The following is a 17,796-nucleotide window of genomic DNA, read 5'->3' on the forward strand; positions in this document are numbered from 1 at the left end:
TAATAGAATGTTTCATCCAACAGGCATGATTAGTTGTTTTAAAACATTGGTTGACTTATTTTTCTAGACATTTCCCATTGCTGGATTAGGATCTGGACTAACAGAAGCCGTCGTGGTTAACCCTTTCGAGGTGGTAAAAGTTGGTTTGCAGGTCAATAGGAACATGTTTACAGAGGTAACCATTTAATGTTTTCTTACTCTTAAGGGAATATAAAAAAAGCTGTGTGTGTGTGTATGTGTGTGTATACATACATAAAATTATGAACCCAGACCTTATGGACTTATAATACCACAGAAAAACATTCTTTAAGAAGTAGAATAAAAAAAAGTCACATATCTTTCACAAATGTCAAAGATGCATTAAGATGTGATAGATAAACAAGTGTATACATTTTTTATTTTAGAGTATTAATGAAAGTTATAGTGACTTGCTAGAATTTTACCCTAAATTATCTTTCACTTGACATACATGTGAAGAAGCTGTGGCAAACTCACTGAGGTGCTGGCATTATTGTGCTTTTAGAAAGATGAAGTCATATTTTTAAAAAATTACTTCACTCCTTTCCCTACTCCACCCATCACCCTCCCCAAAAGTTTCTGATAATCTGTCAAACTTGTCTTTGGGTTCAATCTGAATGAGCAAGTGTTGAAGCCTGCATAGACATCACCACTTGCACAATGATGGGTCTTGACATCTAATCACTGACACACTGTGTTCCACGTAGACAGCTTCTCTTGTGTGTGCTGCCTTCACTTTCTTCTCGTTACCTAATAATTCCCTTTACACTGCCAAATCTGACCGCTCCTGCTGTATTCTTTTGGATTCTAAACACAAAGCATGGGGGAAACAAGCAGATTAACATTCCAGGTCCCTTTCTAGCATTTTCAGTCCATAAGTGGGTAGCATGTGGTATAGATTGGTCTGAGGTATCTGCTGACCTGGATTTTTCTACAGAAAAAAAAATTATATTTATACACCCCTGCCTACTACTTAAGCAGCTGGTAATGGGTGGAGACCCCCTCATCCCCAGCCCACTTCCTGCCTGCTGATAACGCCTGAGAGTTCCCTGGCAGCCTCTTTGGCAGGGAGTTTGGGAGAAAGGGGGCCCTACTCACCTGTTTCTGCCAAGATCTGGAGTAGGGCGGACTGGGGAAGGGTAGGGCTTGTTGTACCACATGGTATCTACTCGGATGAACCTGACCTAATCCAAAAAAGTTATGTTTTGTTTTTTAGATTTGGGGTTTTTTTGCCTTTTTTTTTTTTTTTTTTTTTTTTTTAATTTCAATTGTTCTCTGAACATCAGAAGGGGCGGAAAACTCTCAGTACAGCCCTAGATTTGTGTTTATGTTCTGTTTGCCAATCTTTCTGGCTTAAGAGAAAATAAAAGCGAAGCTTAGGGATAGAAAAGGAGAGGGAAGCTTTTCAAATGCCCCCCCCCCCATCAACATGCAGCATCTAACACAATTCCCACAAAAATCTGCCCAAGAAAAACTAGTTCATTTAAGTAGTAAAATGACTCGGAAGAAGATAAGTTTGGAGATCACTACTCAGTGCTTCATGTTGCCTGTGAGGAAGCTTGTCCTAGAGCAACAAGAGCCAAGGAAGAAACAGGTTTTCAGCTGAAGGTCTTTGTCCAGGCAACATGTGACACAGAAACTAAAGTGGGGAAGAGTACCGAGGAACACCCACTAGAATGAAAACAGGGAGTGTGTTTGTTCCTATGCTCTTGCTGCCCCTCTGGCTCCCAAGGGGAGTCTGCCCTGAGCCCGGTAAGAACTCAAGCTGCACATGCCAGTCCCTTGCTAGAGTGTGGTAAGCACCATGCCCGTGCACCGCAAAACCTTTGTGCATGTGAGCACAGTCCAGGTCCTTTTGTGAAATCTGTATGAACTGCTAGTGGATTTCAAGCATATTTTAACTGAGGGAGAGAGGGAGCTTACTCAGAGTCGTTTATTTTGCACAATTCACCGAACCGAACTTTGCCTCATATTTACTTAGGATAAAATTTATTGGCTGCATTATAAAACATTTCATAAATGTCGACAAATCAGAATGTAACAAAATGACCATCGTATAGATGATCTAGATCAGCATTTACTCACAGTAACTCAGGATCCTGTGCTGACCTAAGGATGTGCTGCTTTCTAGGCAGTATAACAAATTGAAAAGGTACTTAACAGTGGGTGGTAACCAAGCATGTGATAAGCCTTCGACTGCCCACAGGTCCTCAGCTAGGTCAGTCCTCAGCATGAGGTCCGACCCCATGCTAGAATTTTAACTGGTTTGATCTTGTTCAGGTATCTTGCAGGCAGCCACGACTGCTGTGAGTTCAGGGGTGCGATAGTCCTGTCAATGACTAGAAGACAGCTTTGTGACTATCTTCCCAAACCCCTGGCTCTTACAATCCTTCTTTCCTGCCTTCCACGATTGCCTCTGAGGCTTGAGAGTGGGTGGAATATAGATGCCATTTTCCTGGCTGAGCATTCCACGGGGAATTATGCACTGAGCTTCTACTAACCATGAATTTCATTAACCAGGGTTTACATAAAGAAATTTCTCTGATGAAGTCTGAGAGCTACATTCTACAAGTGGTAGTAGATTCACCCATTGGGCCTGTGAGCTCCCCAATCATGGTACCATGGTAGATTTACAGTGGCAGGCATGGGTTTCCTCCTGTGGCATAGGCCTTAAATCCAACAAGAAAGTGCTTAGTTATCCTCATAATACTTAGGCCATTATATTTTTAGATATTTATTGGCAAGTTGTGGCTTTTTAAACACACTGTTAATTCCACCATCCTGTTACTGACTAGCAGTTATTTAATTTTTATAAGTTTTCTTATATTCTAGATGTCACTCTGTATGAACTATAGCTAGAGAAGATTTTTCTCCTATTCTTTAGGCTGCCTGTTCTCTGCTGATAGTTACCATTTGCTATGCAGAAACCTCTAGTTTCATGTATTCTCATACATGAAATAAAACCCTAAGACAGTAAGTAATAATTTTTTAACTGTCTGAGTGTAAAATAATTAATACTTTTAATAAAACACCCAAAAAGTGTATCTTTCTGTGCATAATGGAAGTATGTAGAAGCACAAATAGTAGTCCAGACTCTAGGGAAGTCAGTGCTGGCTCAATAGAAACATAATTCAAGCCACATTCCCTAGTAGCAAGACGAAAACAGTGAAGAGAACCAGGTGGATTTAATTTAATAACATATTTTACATAGCCCAATATATCCAAAGTATTTTTAGAAAATTATCTTTTTAGATCAATTTCAGAAGTTTAGCTTAATAGAAAAAACAATAACAAAAATCCACCCTTCTATCAGAATGTCTTCCTTATTGTCAACATGACCCACCAGAATAACTCATTTATTATAGCTAATAAACCTATATAAACACACCACCACCCAAAGGGTGTACCGTACAGTAGGGCTCATCCTTGGTATTGTATATTCTATATGTTTAGATAAGTTTGTGACATCTGTTCACCATAAAAATATGATGCTCAGGCTTGAGACATGACTCACTGGGGTAAAGAGCTTGCTACACTGAATTCAGATCCCCAAAACCCACGTAAGGGCAGACAAAGTAGCACACGTGTAAAATCCTAGCGCTCGTGTGATGAGATGGGATGCAGAGACCATGGGTAGATGGGCATGTGAAGCAGTAGCAGAAGAAACCTTGTCAAATAAGGTGGAAGGTGAGGACCAACCCACGAGGTTACCCTCTGACCTCCACTCGTGTGCACAGACATATCCACACACATGACTGTACATTCATACACACACATAAATCATAAGCACACACAAATGAGAATAAAAATGTAATGAGAATAAAAATGCTACTATCCTATTGCTATGAGGAGACTTCATGACCAAGGGAACGTATAGAAAAGGGCATCTAATTGGGGCTTTACTTATCGATTCAGAGGATTAGGGAGAAAGAGAGAGACAGAGAGAGAGAGAGAGAGAGGCCTCTCCCCCATCCCCAGTAATTTCTCCACAGGCCACACCTACTCCAACAAGGCCACATCTCCTAATCCTTCTCAAACAGTTCCATGCCCTGGTGACTAAGAATTCAAATATAGGAGTCTATGGGGGTCATTCCAACCCCCACGGTACAGAATGGTTTCACTGACTCCTCTGTTCCATATGTTCATCTGTCTCTCTCTCCTAATCCCCGAGACCTACTTGCTTTTATTTTACTTTTTCATTTCAACATTAACTCTTTTCGTTTCAACACTTAATCAGTGTAGAAGCCATATAATATTATTTCCTTACTAAAATTTTAAAACTTGCACCTTTTTTGCTTGCATATCTCAACTAGAGAATTCCAAGTGTTCAATGGACAGTGTGGGTAGTTGCCGCCATATAAAAGAGTGAGTGTTAAATAATTCACCGTAAACTAACTAGTTGGCTTTAAAGAGGGCAATTATGAGACAAGTAAAGGTAAACATTTAAGCAAGGACTTTTATAAATAGTTGAAAGTCTTGATGTGAGATGTGACCACATTCTCTGTGAACCCTTGCTTTTAAACACAGTACCTGCTCATTGTAAAAAAAAAAAAAAAAAAATAGCAAATATAGAAAAACATAAGGAAAATATGTAATTCCAAAGAAACTCATACAATGTCCCTGCCAAAGTCAAGGCCCGCCTTTGGAGAACTCTGCTGGTTAGTGGGTAGGAATGGCTTGCTGGCCCATCTTGAGGCTCAATCTTGCATAATTCAGACTCCATAACATCATTTATAGTAAGAATGCCCATTGTTTTCCTCTGCTCTAATTTCTAGCGAAGTTTAAACCTTGTGAGCAAATTGTTGCAAAACGTATATAATCAGAATTGTCTAGACCACGAAGCTAGCTAAAGAAAGGGCAAAGCTGACCCATGGTTCTGAAGACACATGAAAGCTCCCACAATGCTTGTACCCTTTCCTAACTGGATGGCCTTAAACATAGTAAGTGCAGTTTTCTTACTGGTAAAATGGTGATGGTCAGTCCATCTTTCTTGAAGCAAGGCATTTCTATGTAGAGGTTAGAAGCACACCCTGGAGAGACTTCTCGGTCTAACTACCTAGTGCCCTCACATTTCCTACTCTTCCAGTACATAAGAATAATGGTACACGAGAATGTTGGTGGAGTGAGGTCCAATTACACAAATGTGTATTATTAAATGTGTCCAAGATATGAAGCTGCTAGTGCAATGTATGTATAGTGATGGCTTAATGAATGTGATAGGTATTATAGCATGCTTTCTGTGAGAGTTAAAATGTGATTATGTACAGAGATCTTCACATGAGCCTGGCAAATAGTAGGCACGAACCAATGATAACTATTTATAGACATGAGTTGACCATATAAACCCTTAAGCTTAAGAAGGGACAGATTTATCTTGAAATATTGTACCCATTAATACTGAACAGCTGCCTCTAGTCACCAGAGGAAAATCAGCTTACTTAATGATGGACGGTCTTTTCCCTGTCCACTTTAGGTCATTCTCAGATAAAAGTACTGTCAATTCAGACTGAATTCTTCTCTTACTTCATTTCATGTTTACTTTGCTTTTAACTGACATAATTGTACAGATTTATTGGCTACACTATAATGGTTTTATACACACACACACATATATATATATATATATATATATATATATATATCTTATAATTAGATCATGACCTATTCATGACCTCATATGGTTATTATTTATTTTTATTATTTATTTATTATTATAAGAACATTCAGAATCCTCTTTAAAAATTTCAAAATGCTGAATACAATATTGTTTACCTAGCCGTCCTACTATTAAACATAATTTTTTCCTACTATCTAACTGTAGCATGGAAGTTCTGTTTAAAAATCAAAAGCAAAGCTATCACTTTATTCAACAATTCCAAAGAAAATAAAGGTTGGTGTGGCAGTGCATGCCTTAAACCCCAGCACTCAAATGGAAAATTTCCATGAGTTCAAGCCTGGTCTATATTGCAAGTTCTAGGCCACCAGGGCTAAATAGTAAGACGAGAGAGAGAGAGAGAGAGAGAGAGAGAGAGAGAGAGAGAGAGAGAGAGAGAAATGAAAATGGGAGGAAGGGAGGGAGAGATGTAATCAGTATGCCAAAGAAATATGCTCACTCCCATATCAATTGCAACATTTTTTGTAATAATCAGGATATGTAACCAACCTAAGTGTCCACTGACCAAAGAATGGTGAAATAAATACAGCACACAGACACACACACAATGAAATACTAGCCAACTACAAAAAAGGATGAAATTCCATCCTTCGTGGTAACATTGATGAACCTGGAGGACATTACGTTAAGTAAAATAAGTCAGACACAAAAGGGCAAATGTCACATGATCTTAATTGTATGTGAACTCTGAAAAGTTAGAACCATAGAAACATAGAGTAGTAGAGTGGTGACCAGAGCCTCGGAACCAGGGGAGAGGAAAAAGAAGACGGTGAGCCAAGCCTCTGTTCTAGCCAGGGCAGCCTGCTTTCAAGCTGTTTACAGGTTTTAAGTTCCAGTGCAGGTCACTACCTTATGAGTATAACTTGCAATCTGTTGGCTGTGAGTTACAGCAGCAATTAGAGATAAAACTAGAAACATTTGAGGCCACTTTAAGAAGAATTTGGCCACCATCAAGATCTCCCTCTGCAACAGCTGTGTGGTACGAACATGGATTCTTCATCGTTGTTCAGTTCAGACAGCGGGTTCCCAGAAGGCCGAATTCACTTTCAGTCAATCCCAGCGACAGTTGTGGGAACAGTGCACGCGTGGGCTACATGCAGAATGACCAGCTAGCTCCATACCTTTAAGAAAAGCAGGATGGGTTGCCCCATAGAGGCTTCTTCCGCAGTCAGATAGCTCTTGTCCGGCCAACTGTGTCAATTTTCTCTGTCTAAGCTCCTTGCTGCCCTCGTGTCTGAGCTATGAACTGCCATGGAATCCAACACAGGTTATTTTGAATTTTATTTCCTCAGCCTGAGGTGGTGAATCAATGTGATCTTTTAAATAAGATAATTTCCACGCAGTTCCCACAGCTGCGAGGGAGTCGGCTGCAGTGGACAGGAGCCTAAGAAAACAGCTGTCTGTGCTGTGTTTAGTACTAAGATTCTCCTAAGCACCGCTAGAGTGCTAAAGATACGGTATAAGGAGTGCCCTGTCCCTGCTGCACAAAGCACAGGCTAGAAGGAGGTGTGCCTGGGGTCCAGGGCAAAGGCCACCTAGCTGAGGTCCAAGGGCTGACTGAATGAGAGGAAAACCTCCGTTTTCAATGATCCTGGTAGTTCAGTGGGAGGAGCCACAGTGCTGGGGACTCTGGTGCCACCCCCATCAGACCCTCTCAGGCTCGGCAGGCATTGTGCTGGTTCTCAACTGCCCTAGTTGTGCTCCTGTGGTCTAGCAGATTCTTTAGCCAGTCAGAAATATGTTACCCACTAAATACGCCTTCCACCCGGTTTAACCATAAACTATTCCAGAAATGTAAAGGAAATTGTGGTCACTTCGGTTCCCAACACAGCCCTCACATCCTTAGAACTTATGTATAAAACATTTCGATAGGTGTGCTTGCCTCCCTTTGGTTTCCTAATTACCACCATATCGTTTAAACGTCATAATCCCTGCCACACTTCTGTCAATTCCAACACCAGAACCTTGGCCAGCATCTTAAGATTTGCAGCAAGTAAAGCAAACTGGTCTCGAATTTAAATATGCTTGACCTTCTGTGGGGAGCCAAGTAAGCGCAGGTTTGTCATGCTCCGGTTTGGTTCAGTGGGTGAAAAAACATGTTCAGATAAAACTGAGATAGACCCACATTTCCCCCTGTCCTTCGAACTAAACCTGAGTAAAGAGTTCTTCTCATGTGTAGTCTCTTTGGCTTAGGACTGAGCTTGCGCACGGATTTCTGTGTTGGAGGTGGTTCGCTCATCCCGTGTTGCCAGAAGTATGACTTGGTAGCTTGTCCCCGCCGTACCTTTCTGTCCTCTACCTGGATGCATTAGCTTTTTGTCTGTTTAGTTGTACAAAGCAGTGCCCCCTATCACTCCCGCTGAGCTCAGTGATGCTTGGCATGCTCTCTGCTAGCCTGGAAAATGTGACTTTTTCCCCAGGAGCAAAATCCTGTATGAATTGCTTCCCAACTTTTCTCTCCGCTTTGAAATCTACTTCAAAGTTATTATTTGGCTAAAGGGTTATTTTCCTTCCCCGAGGTCTATAGGACTTGCTCCTGATGTGTGGCTGGGACACAGGCTTCTCTTTTTCCTTTGTCTTTTTTGTCTGCATTGCACATGAGCATAATCATTCTCACCCCCAAATATTAAACCAAACCTTTAGACAATTGAAAAGGCCTGTCTCGCTTCTATTTAGTCTTTAAAGATGTCTACTCCCAGAAAGAAATGGTGTCCTACCTACTTGCTCTGTAATTGTAATTTTAAGGCTTGATGAACAGATAGCAAATGGGTAACCGATGGTGAATCTTTAAAGACAGAATATTCTAATTAGTTCAGGATTTGCTTGTGGTTTTAGATAATACTGCTAAATATAGTTCTACACACTTTATTCTAGAATCTCAACAATCTACCAGGGACCAAAGTAGATCGTGTGTGTGTGTGTGTGTGTGTGTGTGTGTGTGTGACCAGAAAGCTTAGTGATTACTTTCTCTGTAGATAATCAACAAATATTTTATTAAATTTAATTACACTAGGGTTCACATAAGTAGGTGTGTTTCTTGAACAGTTCTTTCAGGAAAGAAAACAAGAAGTTTGTGACATACAGAACCAGTGAGTGGCTGTGTTTAGGAAACGTTAGAGTCCAGTGACAGAACTGCCAACATCCATAATGATGTATCAGGTGCAGATTTCTCTCAAGTCACTGTATGAGACACTGCTTAGCCACCATTCAGCACCTAAATTGTTCTTTTCAGTCTGATGCTTACGGGGAGAACAGAGAATTCATTCCTGTAGTTATCTTTCAATAAAGCCCAAAGGAGCTGCCAAGTTGCTTCTCTATTACCATCCACAGAAAATACACTTTAGTCTTCCACTTGGCGGTGCCAGGAGCCCTAGATTTTTGTTTTCAAAAACCAAGACTTTGAGGCAATAATAGCTCCTGTTTATAGAACATCTATATGCCAGACACTGCAAGATGACTTACATGATTTTCCATTTTGCTTAATACTGGGACTGTGTTATGTACAGCTATAAACCACTGAAGTAATATATATTGCTTTCCTAAATCAAATAAGAGCGCTAGAGCAGGAAAAGTGCTAGCCGGGTGCCCCCTCTTCTCTCATCGTACCCTGCTACTCGCCATGTGAACTCGTCTGCCTTTTCACGCACTAATCTGATGTCAGATCCTCCCAGTAGCTCTATAATGGTGAGGTTTGTCCCTATTTGTCAATAGGTAAAATAAGACTCCTCATGTTGGTAAGTCTAAGGAACTGAGCGGTAGCATGAGCCCGCCATGTTGCTTCTGTTGGAATAAAGAAGCCCAGGTAACCAAGAAGCACAGGGAAAATCTAGAGTGGGGCTCCAAAGGTTTGATGAAGCAAAGGCCCCTCCCTGTTGCCAGCTTCCTTCCGGCAGTAGTCTCTGTGGCCACAGCACTGTTGTCTTCCTTCACGCTCTACCAACAATACAGGGATAGGCAGTGTCTCCCAAGATGCCCTACGACTGACTATGAGACACCAGCTTGGTGTGGACATAGATTTGTAACTTATCATCTGGGAGGGGTTGTTGACATCCGATTGTCCTCCTTACACAGAATGCTTAGGGAGATCTATTTCAGGCTTGGAGAGATGAATTGATGGCTAGGAGCACTGGCTGCTCATGCAGAGGACCTGAGTTCAGTTCCCAGCACCCACATGGTAGCTCCCAACCATCCTTCCCTCCAGTTCCACAGGATCCAACATCCTCTTCTGACCTCTGTAGGCACTAGGCATACATATAGTATACATAGAATACATATACATAGTCAAAATACTCATATAAACAAAACAAAATATAAATAAATAAATATAAGAAAAAGAGAGAAACTAAAGAAAACTCAAGACAGTGGCATTGGATTGGATGCTTGTTCATAACCATGCTCAGTTGAAATAAACTATAGTGGTTAATTAATGAGATATTGAAGCTAAAATAAGCATATACTTTGAAGCACAGATCCTTCCTTTCACTTATATTTTATTCCTATGTAGAAGGAAGGTTTTTCTTTCCTTTTTTCCTCCTTTCAAATTTATGGAAATGCCTTAAGACCTGATTTGAGTAATGAAAAGTATAGAAGACTGCCTATCTCCTGAAGAGCCAGTATATTTCCCTACCTAAATGTGGCAACTGGGTTCCCCTTTCACAAAGCAGTATTTCTCCCAAGGTTAACTTACAGAGCCTCAATCCACTCACTGGACAAAAAACCTCACCCCATTTGCTTTCCAGCCACTTGATGCTACACAAAGCAACATTCCTACTCACTCAACATTAAGATACAACACCATTCATCTTGCTGTCTAAAGCAAATGAAGAAACATAATTATATTCTCAGAGCTCTTTCTTGGCCTTAGAGGTGGGGGAATCTAGCTACAACATGTGCCTGTACTACTGGCCACATCCTGCTAGCTATTTACCCAGGGAACAATGCCTAAAACCTCCGTGATCTGTGTTGTCTGTTATCACACAAGCTGGTCAGAGCCAACTCTGGTCAGTAGTTAGATGGAACAACTCCAGGAAAAATAGCCCAGACTGTCATAAATGATCTTTGTAATTTGTATGTAGTCCTGGGCTCTCAAAGAATAAGGGATAGTGCCCCAGTGGTACCTGGAAGCAGGATTTAGGCAAAAAATTGTTTTCTCTCTTATATGTAGTTCTTGAACTTTTAAATTGTATTGTTTAAATAAATTTCATTATGTATATTTGAGATATCTAAATAATAAATGTCTAGGGGTACTTATAGATAATAAATGACTCTTCCAGAGGAGCCATACGCCATATTTAGCACCCACATTTAGCAGCTTACACTTACTTACAACTCCAGCTCCAGGGTACCCAATGTACTTTTCTGGCCTCTATGGGCACCTACACAGATGTGCACATACACACACAGAAGTAGTGGATACACACATAAATAAAAATAAGCCTTAAGTAAAATAATTACTATACTGAAACAAATCAACATATCATCTTGCATAGTTATTTTTTATGTAACAGGAGTATCCAAAATCTACTTATTTAAAAAGCAGCCCCCTCTCAAAGTACAGCTTTGTCAACAATGGTCCTAATATTGACTTTAGACCTCTAGGCTCATTCATCCTATGGATCTGCTATTCTTTTACCTACATCTCCCCGCTTCCTATCCTTCTCTCATGCCCTGGTAACTATGGTTTGATTCTCCATCTCTGTATATATGACCTTTTGGGTTTGTTTTTAGATTTTGCTTATATGGATAGAAGAGGGGTCATGAAATCCTACTGCACACAGGGGAGCTATTGGCAGTTGATAGCTGAGAGGGAGGTAACGTCAGTTTTCTTCTGGGGGTCTGGCTCCTTTGTGGCAGACATATGCCAATAAAAATATCTCAAAAAAAGTGAGACAACACAAAATGTTTCTGAGTTTTATCTTATTTTACTAGGATTCTTCTTTTTTGACTAAACCTCTTAAAGACATTTTACCATGAATTTTATTCCGTAGTTCTATTGGTGAGACTTTTGATAATGTGTGCAAAAGATTATAAGCTTATTTCTCCAAATAAAAGATGAGCAGAGTATGATTGCTCTATTGCTAGAATGTAAACAAAGCACTATTCTAGATCTTTAGTTTGGTCTATGGGATCAATGGGCATTCAGTATGTGTGGATTTCCATTGTTAGCATTTGACAGTGACCAAAATCAGTAGAAGAAGACTTTGAGTCAGGCGCTCACTCCTGCCATCCCAGCACTGGAGAGAGACTTACCTATCAGTATTCTCCACATCCGGTAACACTACCTACATCCCAGCCCACTTGTTCTCCCATAACACAGCTTTGAAGCCATCAGGGGACAGGACATCTAGGAAACTCAGAAGGCAGTTGGCCCACAATCAGTAACTAAATATGAAAATTGTACTGAGTCTAAATGTCACAGGGAAACTGACATGATGCCAGGCTGGATAGTGTTGGAATCATTTGGCCGATGACACTAATCACTCACCATTTTGTTTTGAAAGGGAAGCCCAGTAATCAAATAAGTTTAGTAAAATCTCCTGTGTTTACAGAGATCTAGTCAAAATGATCCTACATTTTACTACTTAAGCATCCAAGTGGAAGTCATGTTTTCCCTTTCTAATTGAATATTTGCTTACATGTGTATGACACAGAATCCCTGAATGAAGCAAAAAAGTGGTCTACCATACTCCTAATTCTCTTAGGTACCAGAATTTTTATATATGTACAATAACTTCAACTTTCCAGAAAAGGAAATTTAGGGTATTATATCGGCTGCCAGTGGTGATTAGAATACTGAGCCCTGAAAATCATATCACCTATCACAAGGATAAGCAAGGAGGAAAAGAACACTTAGATGCAAAATTCTTTCAAGCTGTCTGTGAGCAACATTACCTTAGGAACACCACTTCATTAGGCTTGGTCCTGTCTCTGAGAAACTGATAGTGTAGCGTGCCTGCCACATACTTTATAGGGTCGATGAGAAAAGCAACCTAACACATTAGGATGACAGAATTGAGTAAAGGGTTCAAGAATCTCTGAGCTCTGCCATTGCCTCCTGCTCTGTGATATCAGGTATTATATCTCATATTATATACACTGAAGTCCCGCAGGAGACGTTCAGCTCGTGTGCTCCTCCATTCCCAACGTTCATCCTCTCCAGTAAGGTTACCATGTAGAGACTTCTCTTTTTTTAATTCATTTATTTACATCTCAAATGCTGTCCATCCTCTCCGACCCCCTACTCCACAGAGTCCCTCTCCCCATTCCCCTTTCCCTTCTCCTCTGAGAGGTTGCTACCCCTTGGTATTCCCCCATCCTGGCACGTCAGGTCTCTGCAGAATTAGGCACATCCTCTCCCAAGGAGGCCAGACAAGGCCTGTGAGAGATCTAAGTCCACAGTTAGGCTACAGCTTTAGGGACAGCCCTGCTCCTGTTGTTGGTGCACATCTGCAACATATGTGCTAGGGGTCCTCAGGCTAGCTTGTGTATCCTCTTTGGTTAGTGGCTCAGTCTCTGGGAGTTGCCACGGGTCCAGGTTAGTTGACTCTGTTGGTCTTCCTGTGGAGTTCCTATCCCCTTCAGGACCTCCAGCCCTCCTCTCCCAACTCTTCCATAAGAGTACCTCGGTCCAATGTTTGTCTGTGGGTATCTGCATCTGTTTCAGTCAGCTTCTGGAGAGAGCCTCGGAAGACAGTTATGCTAGGCTCCTGTCTGCAAGCATAACACAGCATCATTACTAGTGTGAGGGGTTGGTGCTTACCCATGGAATGGGTCTCAAGTTGGACTGGTTATTGGTTGGCCGTTCCTTCAGTTTCTGCTCCATCATTGCCCCTGCATTTCTTATAGACAGGGCAAATTTGGGGTCAAAAGTTTTGTGGGTGGGTTTATGTCCTTATCCCTTCACTGGTGGGGGGACCTTCCTGACTACAGGAGGTGGCTTCTTCTGGTTCTGTGTCCTCACTGTTAGGCATCTCAGCTAAGGTCGCCCACATTGACTCTTGGGAGCCTCCCCCAGCACAGGAGATTCACCACTCCCACTCCCCACCCCTGGAAACTACAGATTCCCATTAATTCTCCTGGCCCTCTTGCCCTCTCTCCTGTCTCTCCCCACACCTGATCCTGACCCGTCCTCCATTCCCCTTACTATCTCCTTTCCCAGACAGTTTTCTCCCTCTATCCACCTTCAATGACTGTTTTGTCCCCCTTCTAAGTAAGATCCAAGCATCCTCACTTGAAGCTTCCTTCTCGTTTAACTTCTTTAGGTCTGTGGGGTGGGTGCATCATGAATAGCCTTACTCTGTGGCTAATATTCACTTACCAGTGACTATATACCATGTATGTACTTTTGGGACTGGGTTACCTCACTCAGGATATTTTCTGGTTCGATCCATTTGCCTGCAAAATTAATGATGTCTTTGTTTTTAATTGCTGAGTAGTATTTCATTGTGTAAATGGACCATACTTTATTTATCCATCCTTCAGTAAACTATGGTTTTTAAACAGCAAAAACCTATCCATACCATTTAGAAAGCAGTGGTGTCCTTATTGTCTGGAATATCCTTTGAAGCTGGGCATGGTAATATACACCTTTAATCCCAAAACTTAGGACACAGAAGCAGGAGGATCTCTATAAGTTCAAGGCAAGCCTGGTCTACATAGTGAGTTCCATAATATAGCTACAGAATAGAGAGACTCTGCCTCAAATAAACAAACAACAAACAACAAAAAAGAATATCCTTTGAAGAGATGGCTCAGTGGTTTAGGAGCACTGGCTGCTCTTCCAGATGACCTAAGTTCAGTGCCTAGCACCCACATGATGCCTGCAACCAACTATAACCCCAGTTCTAGGGGATCCATCCTAGGCTGCCTTCTAGCCTCCTTACACACACACACACACACACACACTCGCACATGCATGCACACACTCGCACACTGCACACACACACACACTTGCGCACACGCGTACATACACACACCGATACAGATACCTACATACTGACATTATTTAGATTCATAAAATAAAAATTAAAGTTAAAAGCTCCCTCTGGCCCCCCTGCCCCTGGGATGTTAGACGAGAGATGATAGAGAGGAGGAGATTATACTTGTATCTGTCAGTCTGTCCTAGGAATCCTCATGTCTGCCCTGTTCTTCCTGCCCCTAAGGACTCCCTTATTCTTCCCTGCCTCTGTGCTGCCTTCCTCAGAGGGAGCAGAAGTTTACACAGCTTGCTCAGCACCCCCAGACATGAGCTGGTAGACAACTTCTCATCACTTTTGAGAACTGAAATAATTTGGGTGTTAGTCAACACACCAAAGCACACATAAAAAGGCCCCACACAGAATAGACTTTAACCTCAAGAGAATTTTCTCGGTTTCTTTGTGAGATGTATTTTGTTGCTTCAAAGTACATTCTCATGTAGTATTCTCACATTACAAAGAAGGGCTTGCTTAGGGTGATTTCTTGTAGTTAATCCTCATAAATTAAAAAAAAAGAGCGCTAATTATAGAATTGTAGCCAGTAGGAATTTTAAAAAAAATTATTAGCGAAAACTATACTATTCACCATATAAATAAGCACATTAAATAATAAATGTATTTTGATAATCGCATAGCATAAGTTACCAGTTGGGTTAAAAGCCTTGGTTGCTTTTCTTCCCTTCTATTCAGCTGCTAGTGTGGTTTTAACTGCAAATAATAGGAGAATACTTTGAATCAAAAGTGTGACATACTGCTGTGGCCATCTCAGCAACTTGCTCCAACAGTACACTGAGCAGATGTCATGTGAGCTTGTCTCAGGAGGGAAAAGCTAAAAGCTAAGAGGAGAGGGGGGGGATCTCCTTTGTGAAGTACCTCCAAAGAGAAAACAACCGCTCACACTCTTAAAAACACATGTGGCTGCTTGTAACTGCACTGTAACAAACCGTAAACCCCAGAGAGAACCAGCGTGCACACTATTTAGCAAGCTCCAAAGGCACCAGCAGATGGGATTCCAGCAGGCAAGGTATTTCAGTCTCGGTAATAACTGCAGGGTTGGAAGGGAACGAATTAAAGATAACCTTTTACTCTTAGTTCCATTGGTTGACAAGGTATCACAGCAAGGGACATATACACTGATCGCCTACCTATGTGAAGAGATGTTTATCCATGGTTGGTTTCTAAACTGGCGTGAGTTAAAACCACTGAGGCAATGGATTTGAGATGAATTTTTAAATTGGCTTAGAAAAAAAGCGTAATTTATAAAGTAAACATTCTAGATGGAGGAGCCAAATATAAATTCCTTTTGGATGACATGGCGTTATGAATTACTAACGTATCTATATGGATAATCTCTCCTTTAGAGTGGGTAATCCAGAACTGGATACAATTATTTACATGTTGAAAGTGATGGTAATTATTGCATGACATTAGTTTCACTAGCTCCACAAAAGATGGTTTTTCTTTGCCAACAATTCTCTATAAAGCCTGCTGCTATACATAAAGTTTTGGGGGCTTGGGGGTTTGGGAAGGAGATCTAGTTTTTAAAAGCACAAATATAAACATAATTTTTTTTTCCTGTTTTAGAAAATAGTCCCTCATAACTCTGGCATGAAAGGACATTAGTGTAGTAATTTGCTGCATCCCATGGTCCCAAAATGATGTCTCTTGCTTGGCTTCTCTCTCACACAGCAACCATCTACTTTTGCTTATGCAAGACAAATCATTAAGAAGGAAGGCTTGGGGTTCCAGGGCCTCAACAAAGGATTTACAGCAACTCTGGGACGCCATGGAATTTTCAACATGGTTTATTTTGGCTTCTACCACAACGTCAAAAATACTATTCCATCCAGTAAGGTAACTATACAATCCTTTAAGTTCTGTTGAGTGGAAAACATATCAATGTTTGTAGCTTCATCTATAGAGTGTTTATCATGTCCAACCAAATTCACATCCATTATCTACTTGACCCCATCAGCCTATGTATTGAACGCTGTTATGTCCCTTTCAAATGCAGAAATGGAGACTTCTGAGGTCAGTAGTCAAGCTAAGTCTGAACCTGTCTTGATGGGGAGGTTAATTTCCATGAAGAATGTCTCATGTAGATATGAATACTTTCCATTCAGTTTCTACAAACAGCGTAATCATTTCATGTCTACCTCACTCTTATCACCTTCCCAAAACCATAAAGTTGGGTTTGTTTGTTTGTTTGTTTGTTTGTTTTTGTTTTGTTTTGTTTTCTCATACTCCCAAATCAGTTGATCTCACAAGGGAAAGGTCTGGCAATATTTCAAATGGTACGTTGATACTCACTGCAAAATTACTTAAGTTAATATAGGTGATGGGTAAACCAATCCTCTGGGTCATTTGCTCTTATTATAACAATGGTGATTATTGCATTATCCTTTAATGATAACCTTCAGAAGCAAAAAGTCTTCCAACTCCTATAATATAAAACTGCCTATGGTATGTAAGTTGCACACCCCAGTGTTTTCCCTCCAAATTTAGAAAAATGGAACATTCATGATGTTGACATTCTTGATGACAATTCTGCATTTTAGACTAACAAAAGCAACTCACATAACATTAGAGAAGTGTTCAATTTCTTCATTTCTCTACCTCCCAAAAGACCTCAGCCAGCTGTAAACTACATACAATAAATTGGATTATATAAATGATTTATAGAAATTAAGTAGTGATATATCTTATTACATTATGACTTTATTTTAATGTTTGTATTATTAAAGTAAAATGAAATTATTTTTATTTATGAAAAATTCAAGATCCATAAGATGGATGGATATATATACATATATATATGTATATATATATATATATATATATATACGTATATATATATACGTATATATATATATATATATATATATATATATATATATATATATACGTATATATATATATATATATATATATCACATGTTACTAGGTATTTTTTAATGGAAGGGGTACAGTTGGGGACAGAAGAACCAGAAAGAATTGGAGGGGATAAGAGAGGTTGATGACAAACATAACCACAGTGCATTCTATACATGCAAGTCAAAAATAATGAAAGAATTACTAAGTACTGGCTCATGCCTGTAATCTCAGTGCTCTGGAGGCTGATGTAGGAGT

The 17,796-nt window shown here is 40.4% G+C and overlaps 1 protein-coding gene across 1 annotated transcript in view; it reads left to right on the forward strand.

Moving 5' to 3' along the window:
* Slc25a21 (solute carrier family 25 member 21) overlaps nucleotides 1-17,796 on the forward strand; it is a 453,060-nt gene that overhangs the window by 411,649 nt on the left and 23,615 nt on the right. Inside the window, exons 6-7 of the mRNA XM_034514546.2 lie at nucleotides 68-175; nucleotides 16,357-16,521. Coding sequence (XP_034370437.1) covers nucleotides 68-175; nucleotides 16,357-16,521 — 273 coding nt within the window. The remainder of the gene's footprint in view (nucleotides 1-67; nucleotides 176-16,356; nucleotides 16,522-17,796) is intronic.

This window comes from Arvicanthis niloticus, chromosome 11 (genome assembly GCF_011762505.2).
Source record: "Arvicanthis niloticus isolate mArvNil1 chromosome 11, mArvNil1.pat.X, whole genome shotgun sequence".
Taxonomy (NCBI): domain Eukaryota; kingdom Metazoa; phylum Chordata; class Mammalia; order Rodentia; family Muridae; genus Arvicanthis; species Arvicanthis niloticus.